Source organism: Gastrolobium bilobum, unplaced genomic scaffold (assembly GCF_033153095.1).
Source record: "Gastrolobium bilobum isolate Gb01-03AN ecotype WA unplaced genomic scaffold, APGP_CSIRO_Gbil_v1 utg1298, whole genome shotgun sequence".
Taxonomy (NCBI): domain Eukaryota; kingdom Viridiplantae; phylum Streptophyta; class Magnoliopsida; order Fabales; family Fabaceae; genus Gastrolobium; species Gastrolobium bilobum.
This window is the reverse complement of record NW_026895381.1, coordinates 84947-101240: the sequence shown is the minus strand read 5'-3', so window position 1 is coordinate 101240 and position 16294 is coordinate 84947. Positions and strand designations below refer to the sequence as shown.

Below are 16294 nucleotides of genomic sequence, written 5' to 3'. Positions count from 1 at the left end.
AATCGGAGGTCCGTAGCCCCAGTACGACAACTTACAAAGTGCTCGCAAAGACTTTTCAAAACTCAGCATTTAGATAACATGTCAAAATCCTTTTCGCAAACGTTTCAACATCTGTTTCCATAATACTTGCTGGTCATAAAATCGTAATGAAATAATAAAATCATAGTTCACAGTAATAAAAGCTTCTCAATTTCATACAGTCATCCATAAAATATCACATCAATAGCAGCATGCCCAAAACAGTAGAAGCCAACAACAAATATCCAAGTCCTCAAAAGCTTTTACGTCCTCCTGCCATTTTGTAAAAATAGTAGCCCCAAAGGGGTGAGAGAAATCCCAGTAGTGTGACAACAAAACCAATGATGCAACAGTATTAAACTAGGCACAAAATTATGAACAGTCGCTTCAAACATGAAATCCTTTTCATCATATAACCTTTTCATCATATATTCTTTTCATCATATATCATATTGCGTATATAACGCCTTCATCACGCTAATAGCACCGTCGTGCGCGTGCATACACAGTGGGAATTCCATGCAACGGCACCCTCATTTATTGAATCCCACTGTGACCTATGCGGACGGATGCCAAATGTCCCATACCCTGGTACCGAGGGATGCCTATATGATGCGTGCTCAATCACATGATCCTGTAGATAACTATTCCAAGACTCAAGACTAACATGAATTTGGTACATGCATGCCATGCTATGCTGTCACACACAAACAGAAAGACAAGTGCGGTATGATGTACGGTGCATGCATATATCATCATTTCATAACATATACTTCATGTACATTGGATGCCATACTGCCAAGCCGTTCTTTCTTTTCATAACAGAATTTCCATAAACATAACATTTCCATAGGCAGAATAATTTCATCATTTATGGCAGAATAATCATAAGGCACATGTGAGCAACAATTCACAATTCACACACTAATCAATAGTCACATTAGGTAATACCGCCTAACACATACCTTGGGTCCAAGCAATAATCAACAGCACCAAAATTCAGCTCACTCAATAAGAATTATGTGCACCTAAAATACATGTGTGACAAATCAGAATTGGTTCCATGCCATTCCTATAATTCATCAACAATTTTCATGCTTCTCATTTTTATTCGGTGACCGGTTTCCCATAGCTCCTACTGTAGAGTACTTTCTTACTTAAGTTAATATACCAATTCGGTTTTCATCATGCCACTCAACTACAACAATTTTCTGACTTCTCATTAATTTTTCAAAGGTTAATAGGGAAGTTTCCAAGGTTCTGCACACATACTAATTCATTGACATGTAACCATAAAACTCAGTTGATTCCAACACGGCAGAATTAATAGACTGAAGCAACACAGGCTAGTCCTTATATTACACTTCCAAGCACCATTCGGCTGGAGTTAAGGGCACCCATTTTAGCTATTCACAAACTATTTCCTACAAAACTCAAGTGAGGTTTAGTAAATTCTATAGGCGCTGACTATACTGATTTAATGCATGCCAAATTCAACCAAATACTCCAATCCAGGGCTGGTTTAATCTATTAAGGGGACCAATGTTCAATTTTACAAATTCATTTTAATCTTACAAGTATCCAGCCTTAGAGTTTCACGAAGGAGCAGACTAAAAAAGAAATGGCTGAAATGTCACATTCTCCTTCATACATGTGGGGACCGAAACATGAGAACAGGAGCTAAGATAACAACACCATTATTCATCTAAAACATTATTATAAACTGAACAATGAGGGAATAAGAATAAAATTAACAGAATTATTTCCTATGGTCCCATGCCAGTCGAAACAGTGAGGAAGTGGAAAAGAAATTTGAAACTCACTTACCAATTCCCATACGCACCAATGACCACAACCAACAAGGAGCAGCCCAATCCCTTTTCCTATGTGCTAAGGCTGCATGCAAGGGAGGAGACTTAATCACCGCCTGACCAAGGGCATGCAACAAAATTTTCCAATTAGAATTGATCCAAGAGAGAAGGGAACAAGAACAACGAGTGGACATCTCACCTCCTAGGGAGGTGTCTAGGCTGAATCAGTGAGATGGGAGTTTGCTTAGGCATTTGTTGCCCTTGCATGTGCTGCACGGTTCAAGGAGCAGAGGAAGGAAGGAATACCAGCATCGTCTTCCTTGATTGCTTCTTTGATGATTCACGGTTGATGGACAACGAAGAAAAGAGAGTTGCAACTTAGGTTCAAGAGGTCCTTGGCTTAACAATTTCACGGTTGTTGAGTGGAACAATAACTGGTTTTGATGCTGTATAGAGAGGAAAAGAAACAATCAGCTTTGTTTTCCCCACTCGACGCAAGAAGGAGGGGTCTAAGAGATGGCTGGGTTCCGTTTTCTCTTTGAATGCATATTATATGAGAGGAGGATGGGATGAGGGACATGCAAGCTTGGGTTTTCTTCTTCTGATGATGCGCGACCAGTGGAGAGTGGGGAATTTTGAGTAACCAGTTTTGTAATGTTAGAATATAAATTGTGGATCCACACTAAGTCTTGACCGGGAGATAGAGGGAATAATTCAAACATCCCCTTTTTGGTATAAAGGTGGCGAACATGCAAGGGGAGGGAAAGATAAGGATAGCTATAGGTGGACATTTGTCACCACTTAACCAATGGGAATTACTTATGCAGATTTTATTTTGATCCCTAAGGAATTAACTAAAAGCTAAGGGACAAGGCTTTTTGATTTGTTTTGGGCTGGTGGATGTCCTCCAAGAGGTCTTGGGCCGTGGCCCTTGATGTAACTATGACCCCAAATTAACTCTCTAATAAATCACATCTCTCATATACCCTACTAGTAGCTATTATTTCAAGTGTCCACTAAGTGGTTCCTAACGTTCCTACGTGAGTAAAGATTTAAATTACTCCTATCCTTTTTTAATAGCGTTTCCATTTCCTGCAACATATGCCCCCACAAATTATAATTAACATCGTTTTCATGAATTAAATTAAATTAAATCCACCCTAAGTAGATGTACCTATATATGTATTTAAAGTTCAAGACAACCTCTTATGTTCCTGACAAACATATATTTATATATACATATACATTTATATATAGCTTCCTAAATTTGCGGGATGTTACACTTTCATCCTTTGTATGATTATGATTCCCCGCATTTAATGCTTTCAAGTATATATATGGCAAGTATTTGATTGTTGCACGTACAACAACTTTAGAAATGTAAACCCATATATATATACAGGCTTATCATTTCTCCAAGCTGCTTGAGATAATTTTATCTCCGGCTACTAAATCATAACCGTACAAAGATGGATCAACGGTGATAAAGGAAGAGAGAGAAAAAAGAATCATAACCATTCAAAGGTGAATCAATTAATATAAGGAAATAAATAAACAAAACGACGTAGTTTTGGGGTGGCCGGAGATAAACTTATATCAAGTTGCCGGAGAAATATTTTTCCTTATATATATATATATATCTTACTATATAGAAAGGAGAACCAAACTTTTGAAAATTAGCTGAGGTGTCGCATTCTCCTTAAATCTCAGCTTTCTGTTCACACTAGAGGATGTCTTGAAAATTTACTTATTTTCGATATAGTGAACAAAATATGTATGTTTGAATTTCTGTTCACACTAGAGGATTCTTTCTGTTTTAATGTAATTTTTTTTTTTGAAAATTAGCTGAGGTGTCGCATTCTCCTTAAATCTCAGCTTTCTGTTCACATTAGAGGATGTCTTGAAAACTTACTTATTTTCGATATAGTGAACAAAATATTTTTGTTTGAATTTCTGCTCACACTAGAGGATTCTTTCTGTTTTAATGTAAAAAAAACTTTTGAAAATTAGCTCAGGTGTTGCATTCTCCTTAAATCTCAGCTTTCTGTTCACACTAGAGGATGTCTTGAAAACTTACTTATTTTCGATATAGTGAACAAAATATGTATGTTTGAATTTCTGTTCACACTAGAGGATTCTTTCTGTTTTAATGTAAATTTTTTTTTGAAAATTAGCTAAGGTGTCGCATTCTCCTTAAATCTCAGCTTTCTGTTCACACTAGAGGATGTCTTGAAAACTTACTTCTTTTCGATATAGTGAACAAAATATGTATGTTTGAATTTATGTTCACACTAGAGGATTCTTTCCGTTTTAATGTAAAAATAGCTGAATCATTAAAACAGGTGAGTGATTTCATTTCAAAATTCAAAATTTTAAATCAGCTGACTCATTACGTATTTTTGGGAGTTAATTAAGATCATAATGGTTAAAATGTTTTGAAATTTTCTATGTATTCATTGCATGTATAAAGACGATATTTGGTGTTGCTTTTGCCTTTTGGTCTACATCACTGCCACGAGCATTTTGTATCTTCTTTGGTCCATTTCTCTACTCCTCCAATGTATTCAATGTCCTCAAAATACGACTTCGTAAAGGATCTTAATCCGACGAAAGAAGAGTGGAGGATTAAAGTGCGTGTAGTTAGGTATTGGAAGGTTCCCAGTTTTTATCAAAAAGATTTTGATGACAATGTGGATATGGTTTTGGTCGACGAACGAGTAATGTATTTTTTCTGTTTTTCAATGTTTTTATCTTTTCAGTAGCTCATTGTCGTTTTTTTTTTTTTTTTGCTTTGTTGCGTGTTTTCATTTTATAGGGTGGAAGGATCCATGCTACGGCCAAGGGTACTTTGCAGGTTCGGAAGAAAATTCATGAGGGTGATGCTTATTTTATAAAAAAATTTGGAGTTGGGTTGAATACGGGTAATTTCAGGCCAACACGGCATGAATATCGTCTGTCTTTCAACTTGAGGACGGACGTGAAATCCATTGTTGATGCTACGATTCCTTAGCGTGGTTTTGATTTTGCTGAGTTTGACGTTATTGAGAAAGAATCCTCTGACTCTCCTTATTTAATAGGTGATGGGATTGATGTATTGTGTTATTCGCTTTCTATTAAGATTTTGTATATAGGACGTAATGCTGAAACCCATGTTATTTGTTGTGTAGACGTCATTGGTTTGCTGTCTGGAATTGGGGAAGTACGTGAACATGTCATCTCTGGTAGGAATACAAAAATGGTTGTCGTGGAGCTTGAAAACCTGAGGTATTTATGTTATCTATATTTCTGATAGTATTGTAATGTAATTTCTTATGTGTTTTTGAATTTAAAGAAAATGGGATTTTACATCATTTCTTATGTGTCTTTTGTTTCTATATCATGATAGGGGTCAGAAACTTGAATGCACTTTGTGGGAGTCATACGTAGACGAGGTCCAAACTTTCTTAGCAAAGAATCAGAGTGCTCAAAATGTTATAATACTTCAGCTTGCAAGGATAAACAGTTTTAGGGGTACTTTTTTTGCGATTAAAATTCTCATTTTTTATTTTTTTGTTTTGCTGTTTTACTTTTTCTTTTATTTACGTAGCATTTTTTTTTCCAGGAAAGATTGGAATAGCTAATACAAAGTATACAACGAAAATTCTTTTTGATTCCAATATACCTGAGATCGTAGAGTTCAAAAAAAGGTGGGCTACCGTGAGAAATTATAAGGCATTTCTTTTGCTCTATTCACTCATTCTTTATATATTTTTATATTCCAGGCTTTCCGGTGATCTGATGGAAAGTAGTCAGATGTTGACTCAGTTGTCCAGCCCATCTTCATATTCTTATGAAAATGATTTTCTCAAGGATACAGGGAGGAAATTTCTTACTGATATTAAGAATTGCATAGATGCTACTACTTGCATTACTTATGGAACTGTAAAATCCATCGAAAGTAAATACAACTGGTGGTACAAGTCCTGTAAGAAATGTCCATATTCAGTGTGCGAAGATTTTGAGAAATGGTATTGTAAGAACTGTCAGAAACATTGGAATGAATATACTCCGAAGTAAGCCATTTTTTGATTTGCCATTGTTATCGAAAAATTATTCATGCACACTATGTGACTGATGTAAAATTCAATTTTTTATTTTTTTAGGTTCAGTGTTCAAGTCAGAGTTGTTGATAACACGGATTCTGCTTCTTTCGTACTATTTGATAGAGACTGTCTTTCTTTATTAGGAGTGAGTGCTGCTGAATTGCGCGAGCAACATTTTAAGCGGGTTTGGTTCTCAAAACTTTGAATTTTTTTATTAGTGAGGTTCTCAAAACTTTTAACACCCTTAGTACTTCTTTTGCTGTGTTTCCTTTTTTGTAGGGTGCAAATTTAGAACATTATCCGGAAGAGTTGAACGTTCTTAAAGATAGATCTATGTTGTTTAAAGTGAATGTCAAAATTAGCAATTTGAACTCATACAGTGAGCCAAAATATCATGTGGCCAAAGTTTGCATCAGTGAAAGTATTATCACATCATTTCTGAAGACCACGGTGGACCCAAATGTTTGTTTTTTTATTATTATTATTCATAACCTATACTTTTCAAAGTTATGACTTTTTTGCGTTTATGGAAAAAACATTTCAGGATGATTCTGTATTTGACAGTCCTTCTGATGATAATATTATGTCGATAGGGTCAGGAAAAGCTGTGGTGAGTTGGTATTATTGACATAATTGGAAAATTTGATTGCCGTATCCTTATATTAATAGCGGTCAGAGTCATTTTGTTGACAGGATGTTCAGAGTCAAACCTGTGATAGTACTGATGATGCTGAATAACAAATTAAAATCAAAAAAATTAATTGAATAGAAAATTAATTGTCCGTTTTTTTTTGTATTTTAAAATATTTAATAATTCCAATGTAAAAATTGCTGAGTCATTAAAACAAGTGAGTGATTCCATTTCAAAATTCAAAATTTTAAATCAGCTGACTCATTAGATGAGATGACCAATTCCAATGTGAAGGTAAGTGGCGCATTAAATGTTTTGTCTGCCACCTCATTTGTTTTAAATTATTAGAAATTTTAAATCAGCTGACTCATTAAATGAGATGACCAATTCCAATGTGAAGGTAAGTGGCGCATTAAATGTATTGTCTGCCACCTCATTTGTTTTAAAATATTAGAAATTTTAAATCAGTTGACTCATTAAATGAGATGACCAATCTCAATGTGAAGGTAAGTGGCACATTAAATGCTTTGTCTACCTCCACATTTGTTTTAAATTATTAGAAATTAAAATTGATTTTTGATTTTTAAAAGAAAAATCGAAAAAATTTAATTGAATAAAAAATTAATTTTCCGTTTTGTTTTGTATTTTAAAATATTTAATAATTCTAATGTAAAAACAGCTGAGTCATTAAAACAGGTGAGTGATTTCATTTCAAAATTCAAAATTTTAAATCAGCTGACTCATTAGATGAGATGACCAATTCCAATGTGAAAGTAAGTGGCGCATTAAATGTTTTGTTTGCCACCTCATTTGTTTTAAATTATTAGAAATTTTAAATCAGCTAACTCATTAAATGAGATGACCAATTCCAATGTGAAGGTATGCGGCGCTTTAAGTGATTTGTCTGCCACCATATTTGTTTTAAGTTATTAGAAATTAAAATTGATTTTCGAATTTTAAAAGAAAAATCGAAAAAATTAATTGAATAAAAAATTAATTTTCTATTTTTTTTCGTATTTTAAAATATTTAAAATATTTAATAATTCCAGTGTAAAAATAGCTGAGTCATTAAAATAGGTGAGTGATTATATTTCAAAATTCAAAATTTTAAATCAGCTAACTCATTAGATGAGATGACCAATTCCAATGATAAGGTAAGTGGCGCATTAAATGCTTTGTCTACCACCTCATTTGTTTTAAATTATTAGAAATTTTAAATCAACTAACTCATTAAATGAGATGACCAATTCCAATGTGAAGGTATGCGGCGCATTAAATGATTTGTCTGCCACGACATTTGTTTTAAATTATTAGAAATTAAAATTGATTTTCGATTTTTAAAAGAAAAAACGAAAAAGTTAATTGAATAAAAAATTAATTTTCCGTTTTGTTTTCGTATTTTAAAATATTTAAAATATTTAATAATTCCAATGTAAAAATAGCTGAGTCATTAAAATAGGTGAGTGATTATATTTCAAAATTCAAAATTTTAAATCAGCTCACTCATTAAATGAGATGACCAATTTCAATGTGAAGGTAAGTGGCGCATTAAATGCTTTGTCTGCCACCACATTTGTTTTAAATTATTAGAATTAAAATTGAATTTCGATTTTTAAAAGAAAAATCGAAAAAATTAATTGAATAAAAAATTAATTTTCCGTTTTTTCGTATTTTAAAATATCTAAAATATTTAATAATTCCAATGTAAAAACAGCTGAGTCATTAAAACAGGTGAGTCATTCCATTTCAAAATTCAAAATTTTACACCACAATTTAATTGAATAAAAAATTAATTTATAGTTTTTTTCGTATTTTAAAATATTTAATAATTTCAATGTAAAAATAGCTTAATCATTAAAACAGGTGAGTGATTCCATTTCAAAATTCAAAATTTTAAATCAGCTGACTCATTAGATGAGATGACCAACTCCAATGTGAAGGTAAGTGGCGCATTAAACGTTTCGTTTGAAATTATTTTTAATTCTCCCCTGAATTTCGAATTAGTGTGTTGGACTTTTAAATTTTTAAACAAATTAATAAATGCCAATAAAAGCGGTAGATTGGTCGATTTTTTGTAACGAGGAGCTATTGACATTTTCCTTATTCTGTGGCCTATTACCATGTGTTGAACTTTGACAGTGTACCAAGGCCTTAATATTTGTTTTTTAATATTTTGATATCAACTTCGCTTCTTCATTTGCAAACCCTTTTGTTTATTTCCTTTGCATCCCATAATGAGTAGTAATCTATCAGCAATGAAAACTACTTCGCGAAAGAGACGACACAGTCATGAAAGGTTTGCACTGAAAGGTACGGCAGAAACAATATGCTTCGTTTTCTTTGTTGAAGTATATTACCATCTGATTTTTGTTTTCGTTATTGTGTAGAAAATGTTCCTACATTTTCTGCTTCTGCTTTTCCAAGGCAAGTTCTTTGTATCATTTTTTCTTGTGCAGTAAAATTATCAGTAAGAATAGCATGTGTGTTATTATTATTTAATGTTTTAATTTTTTTTTTTTGATAACATTAATGTTTTAATTTTATTTTGTATACTATTTAGCATTTCTCAAGTAACCAATGTGGGGAACGATTGCACATGCAGTAGACAGTGTATTCTTGATACTTCCGATGGTAATAAAAAAAATGTTCTTTTTTTATGTTTACATTATCTTTTATTTTCTTGGTTATTTAGCATCATAGTCGATCTTTTTTTTTTTACCATGTTTGTTGCTTTTATTTTATGAACACAGATTCCTTGGAGAAATACAAAAAAAACGAGTTGTTTCAATGAGTTGTTAAGTAATTCCTCCCCTACAGAGTGTATACCAAATTTTCCATCAATTGGTATGACTAAGTTATTATTCTGCATTATATTCCTATCTTAATTTTATTATTCATATTCCTCATATACTTTGTCTCTGTGGTCTAATTGTTATTATTCATATTGTCAAGAAGATATTTCTGCTGCTTCTCCCTCCAATTTTGGAACGTAAGTTGTCTCCCTCAAATGTTAATTTACCAAAAACCAAAGTGAATAATCTTTACTCCTTGCAGTTATTAGACATCATCATACCAATTTACTTTTTGTTGTTTTCAACAAACAGTCTTTCTGAAATTACCAATATGCATAGTGGTGGTAGCAGTTGTAGACACCCTCTTCGTGATATTTCTAATGGTCAGCAAACTTCTTCTTCAACTGTGTTTATGAAATTTGTTTCGTGACTTCCTGATATAAAATGTCATTTTTTTATTACTAACATGAAAATTGAACTTATGGTCTCAATTTTGTCTAGGGAATCCTTCTTTGTGCTCGAACTCACCCGTTGATAGGTAAGAATTTTTCATTTTTTTTTGTAGAGCTGCAAATTTGCAATTGCACATTACTGTAATTTAGTGTGACTGTCTGGACCGAGCAGGCTTAATGAAATAAACGACGTACGAACAAATTTAACTTTTCCCTCCCCAATTGCTGAAGTAGTTAATAATTCAAATCCACATCGAGGTAATCTTTAATGAAAAAATCCTTTTATTGTTTCGATATATCATGTTATAGAATAAGATGACAAAAATTTATTATGAATTATTATAATAATACTATAGTTCTTATCTTTTTTGTAGATAGCAAAAATGCTAGGATGAGACGCAAAGGAATCATTGCTCAGAGGAAGAATTCAAGAAATTTACAAGCACACTCAATTCCATTAGTAGAATGGCTGATTTAACATGTTAGTTTACCTGTGAGTTTAAACATTTAATACGTCATTACTACATGGATATGGATTTCAACGTTTGAGTTTTTTTCTAATGCAATGCTTAATAGGGTGTCCAATCTGTATTTTTTAATGTTTGAATAGAGATTAATGCTGAGGATGCAATCACCATGCGTTCAACCGTTACTGTGTTATCTAAAGAGAAATTCGTGTCAGGGAATGATAACTGCCCAAGTAGTACTTCAACTTATGTCTGTCAACAAAGTAAGATCGACGTATACTATTTCGCTCAATGTTTTTTAATGATGTTTGACAAGAATATGTATTTTTTCTACCGTCCTATGTTATATTTTTAACCAAGCCGTGTTTGCTACAGACACCAATTCACCCTATCAGCCTGTGTTAGACATATCTTCTGTCAACAAAGGTCGTTGTATAAATTAATTTGATTATTTTTTATTCTGAATTATAATTTTCTTTGTAATATGACTTTTTGCTCTTTGAATATATGTAGATTATTGGGACGTTGGGGATCCCACTTTCATCTGCACGCATTGTGGAGCAAGTATGTGGTATGAAGAGAGACTTAAAAAAGACAGAAAGTCATGCACGCCTGAGTTCGGTTTGTGCTGCGGCAATGGAAAAGTTAAACTTCCTTCTTTAAAAATGGCTCCGGATACTGTTGTGGACCACTTATGTGGTACCTACTTCCTATCCCCTCTACATGGAGCATCTCATTCCACTATTCTCTCCTAACTCCCATCTACTAGCAATAACCACCCACTAGCATTGCATCATGCCATTAAGTCACCTGCAAACTACCCACTAGGTGCACAATCTCCTAGTGCATTCATCTATATATAACCCCTTATAGCTAACAAAGAAGGGGATCTGATAACTCACCTACATACTTGTGCCCAGAGCACATCCTATCCACCACAAGTGACTCACACACACCCCTTGTTCATCCCATCGGACTTTGGCCTAAGGTGCAGGACTTCTCATTGCCTGTCATCTTTACCATAAGCTCCGTAGGTACAAATACTAGCTATCCTGCTAGACCATTAATGTTCACTCCAGAACATTTGGCGCCTGTGGGAAAAAATAAATTTTTACTCCCACAACCATGTTCAAAGGCATAGAGACAAAGACAGCAAGGAAACGCAGTCAGAATATTCGAAAGAACCGCTTCACACCATTAAAAAAGCCTACTTAGCGTTCGCAACACCTAACAGGAAAGATATCTTTTTATTCTTACTCTTACAATTATTATTTATTATGTCGCATGTGCATTCCTGATTACCTGTTACAAATACTGCAACTTTTTGCACCTAACTGCATCCACCAAAGACGTTTTTATCTCGCTAAATATATTTCTCATCCCGTACTTACCTTTTGTGTGTCATAGATAAGGAAACAAACTTCATGAAAGGGACAAGCATAGAAAAAAATGATATCACTATTCAAATCGACTTAATAAATAGTTTGTAGAGCTTGGTGTTATAGAAGACAGTGGGTGATATTATATCACTAAGAGATTTGAACCCATGTATAAGGTAGAGGAGGTAGATGATCAGAATTATCACTGTGCAATTATAAAAAATATAAGAACAGACTTACTTGTAGTCAGTATAAAGAATCAGAACAGATTAATATATGCAGTAGAGGAATTAAATCCGAGCCCACAGAACGTGTCTCCTTAAGACAATTTGCCCCCTCACTGATGCCAAAGGTTGATGGACACTTGTCTCCCAGGATAGAACGGATTTCGTCTGAAGAGTGGCGGCACTACCAGTCAACAGCTCAAACGAACACAACAATATGCCAGAGGAAATCACACCGGAGTATGAATAGGAATATGCAAAAAACCGGAAGAAGAAAAATTCCGGCAGAGTTTCGGTGCAGAAAAAATTGGATCCATTTTCTGAAGGTGTCAGTGTCTATTTATAGACAACGTAAAGTCACGTTCCAAAAGGCACCTATTCGACGACGAAACAACACATCCGTTGGACACGAAAAGACACATTCGTTCAACACGAAAAGACACCCATTCAAGGATGAAACAACATGTCCGTTAGGATGAAACAACACATCCTTTAGGATGAAAAGATACATCTGTTTGTCGACGAAAAGGCACACCTTTTCACTACCAAACTTCTTATTCATAACCAATAGATTGTCTATACAATTTATATATATATCTATAAATTCCAACACTTGGTAATATTTTAGGTAAATAAAATTTCACTCTCTCACATTGGGAAGTAACAAAATTGAGTAGACTGCTGAAAAATGTCATGGGTTCCTGATATAATGTATTGTTTTCCTGACTTTCTATTGATAAACAACGTCATGGTTCTCCTTCATTAAATAATGTATTAATAACTGAAGCATTGTAACAAACAGTACCTGTATAGTTTTTATCATTATATAATTTTTCGTCTTTCATTTGGATTTTGTTATTTCATTCTCAATTACTCTGAATTCTCCATTTTATTTTTATTTTTATTTTTTTAATTTTTAATTTTATTTTTAAATACCCCTTTGGAGAGGGTAAGTTGTGTAAAGCTTAAAATTTAATGATTTTGGTTGATTGTGAACCATTTCGCACAAGTAGTATTTCTTTTGAGTTAAACATGACAGCAAAATTAGAGCTGGGTGTATTTAAGAGCTGGCTGTGAATGATATGTATGAATTATCTAATATTTTGAATGTAGGTGTTTTGGTCTACCTTGGCCAGGGTACTGCTTTGTCCATAAATTACCTTACTACTTCAGTTGTCAGTTTAAAAAATAAAATAAAAGTTTTCCTTGGATTTCATATTTATATAATGTCGGCGACTCTAGTATTGGAAGTAACCTGGTCAGAGTTTTAATTATTTTTAGCTACATGTAGCAGAGGTTACTATAGGTTATGTATGTTGATAGTTTATTTCAAACAAATTGTTTCCTGTTATTTTATTTTATTTTTTTATTTTTTTGGTAGAATTTATTCACGTGTTAGTCATTTGATGCTAAGAACTGATAAGACTTTATCAAATTGACCTTTTTTCTTTTTTTTTTGTAAAAAAAAAAAAAAAAAAAAAAATGAAGTGCAGATACAATTGCTTTTGTAAAACGCTGCATTTACTTTATATTATAATATCTCCACTAAATGCAGTTATTAGCAATTATCCCACTAAGTGCAATAAACACTCCTTTGATCTTTATCTTCATTTATTTGTTTTTAATTCACATCAATGAAGGCGGGGGTTAATGTACTTCTTTTTTATCTTACTAACTTTTGTTTTTTAAGGATGGATGCTTTTAGACAAGTCATCAAATATAGATGATGTGAGATGTAACACCAAGAAATAAATCTTATTAAAGCTACAACAACAAACGCCGACCAGAACTAAACATTGAGCACAGAAGAATCAACCAAGACAGCGTGAACCAACCAGAAGAAAATATAAGCTAAGTATTTTTTCTCCTCTAATTTAATCATAAAACATAATCTTATTTTAAAAGGTAACGATGAAGAGAAGGATAGTTCTTTAAAGTTAGAGTATTTTATTTTTTATTTTATTTTATTTTATTTTATTTTATTATTATTATTATTATTATTATTATTATTATTTCCTCATATTATTTTTTCCTCTGAATATTTCTCGGTAAATATAGTATGAGTTGTGTACATGCTACCCCACTATGATGTTTTTCAAGTTTATATCTTAAAGATTATTAATTGTGAACGTGATCAAGATATTTTTTGATTTCTAAGGGGCTTTCCAATGGATGAGTTAATTTTCCTAAATAAAAAAAAAGGAAGTACAACTTTAGGGAAATATATATCATAAAAAGAAGAGGCACAAATCTGGCATGCCTAGTATTAGTAATAACTAAACTGAGGCGAGAGTGGTAACTGGTGCGAAATTTACTGTACTTTACCCATTTTACTCACATAGGGAATCTAAGACGTGTCAGTTGGTTACATATTTTTATTTTGGAACGCAAGGCAAAAAAGAAAATAAATACCACAATTTCTGGGCAGTGGCATTAGTCGGTTATCACTTGGTCAATTACCCCTAGTGTTTAGGAAATACATAAAATATTCTGGATATTTCCAAGATTCAAAAAATAAAATAAAAAATGGTAACTTTGGAAACTTAAAAAAAAAAAAAAAAAACCAAATTTGGTGGGTTTGCTATTATTATCACTGTATTTAATCTTTCTTTTTGTTCCCTCTCTTCAATATGTGATGAGCTTATTCCTAGTTGCATATGATGATACTAGTTGTATCTTAATATTGTAAGAGAACACATAACAATCCTGAGAGGAAGATAGATAAAAATCATAAAAAAATATACAAGATAATGATAATATGTCCTCTTTTTGTTTTGTTTTGACGTTTTTATTAAAAAAAAAAAAAAGAAGAAGAAGAAGAAGAAAAAAGAAAGACATGCATGTATTATTCTTTTAAAGATGAAGAATGTAACACCCCGTATATATCCGGTAATGTTATCATAATATCGTATTAAGCTGCGCTTAATTAAAAATGCGGAATTACTTTTTCTTTTCAATTATGATGCCATTAACATTACCAGCTTGCTTAATAATCAATTAATAAAACATCGCCTGTATGTAATTGCAATAAAACAGCTAACTGAAATACCTCATAACATAGATAATATAAGTGTGGCTCTAGTTACGGAACTACAACAACGTAGACCAGACCATCTAACAGTTTATACAACTCCAATCTAAAAGTACTAACAGAAAGTGTCATGGACAATCCCCATGCTCACTCAAATAAGGCAACATGCCCAACATCAATCTCAACAACAACATAATTATAAAAGGCATAAAACATAATTAGCATCAGTATCCAGTCATGCTAACAAATAAGCAGAAACAACATAATCAGCTAAGCTCCGGCCTCCTGCCGCCTGAGGCATCAGTACCCATACTACCTGATCCTGAAATAAGCATTCCCCAAACGTGGGGTAAGATCTCTAATCTAGAAATCTCAGTAAGTCAGTGAGTCCTCAAGGATCTTCCACCCCAAGCTCACTTACATGTGCAATATAAGTTCAAAAACAGTTTATCATTTATCATTTCTAAAACAATGCAATGCAGCAGATAATCATGTCATGTGTGTCAATACTAATCTACTGGCCAGAGACAGTGCAGGTATACGTCTATCACCTACACACCGTGCAAGTACCACTTGCATTCACCCCGGTACACCGTCTTGTATGGCGCTACATACTCAGGCTTCCCGTCAAGATGAAACAACACATGCATATTAAAAGCCATTACATGTAAAGTTCAATCAACATATCAAATATCCAAAAGCATGTACACAGCATGCATAAACCATACCCCCATGGGACATGGTGGAACCACAACATGGCTAAACCGAGGACACGAAAACTTACCTTGCAAGCTAACTCCAAAAGCCAAGAGTCCACAACTCAAAGTCCAAACACAACAGATTCACAATCTGTTATGGACCAATACTATATCAATAATAATGCAACACAAGCATATAACTTAAAGACAACGCCTCTCCTTACGTTTTACTTCTTAAGGCTCCATACCAAGCCATAAGTCCTTAATCACAACGATTCTGACTTAGTTCATTAATTACAGAAGTTCAACTTCATCAATCTAGGGTCCACAAACCCCCAATAGCCTACTGTACACACAACACAGCTACTGTTCTACGAATTCCCAGAATATCCGGATATTCCTCGGGACCATATAGGCAATATCCGGATATCCAGAATCCCATATCCGGATATCTAATATCCGGATGTCCAAATCCCATATCCGGATATCCAATATCCGGATATTATTCGGGCACATATCCGAATATTTCACGACAGAATGCAGAAACTGCATTTCGTGAAGATATCCTTCCAAGGTTGGGTTTTTACCGATTTAAAGCACCTAAACATGCATTTCTAGGTGTGTTCAACATTACCCAACAACAAGTTATCATCTTTAATCCTTAACATGCATCAAGATTTCATTTTTAAGCATTAAACTCATGATCAAA

The 16294-nt window shown here is 33.4% G+C and overlaps 1 protein-coding gene across 1 annotated transcript; it reads left to right on the top strand.

Annotated features, from left to right (window-relative positions):
• Nucleotides 1-4396: 4396 nt before the first annotated feature.
• LOC133308396 (uncharacterized) lies at nt 4397-6649 on the top strand. Its single transcript, XM_061509018.1, has 10 exons — nt 4397-4546; nt 4645-4750; nt 4961-5093; nt 5215-5339; nt 5431-5515; nt 5591-5881; nt 5972-6095; nt 6191-6373; nt 6456-6521; nt 6605-6649. Exons 1-10 carry the CDS (start codon nt 4397-4399, stop codon nt 6647-6649), a joined length of 1308 nt encoding a protein of 435 aa, XP_061365002.1.
• The last annotated feature ends 9645 nt before the right edge of the window (nt 6650-16294 follow it).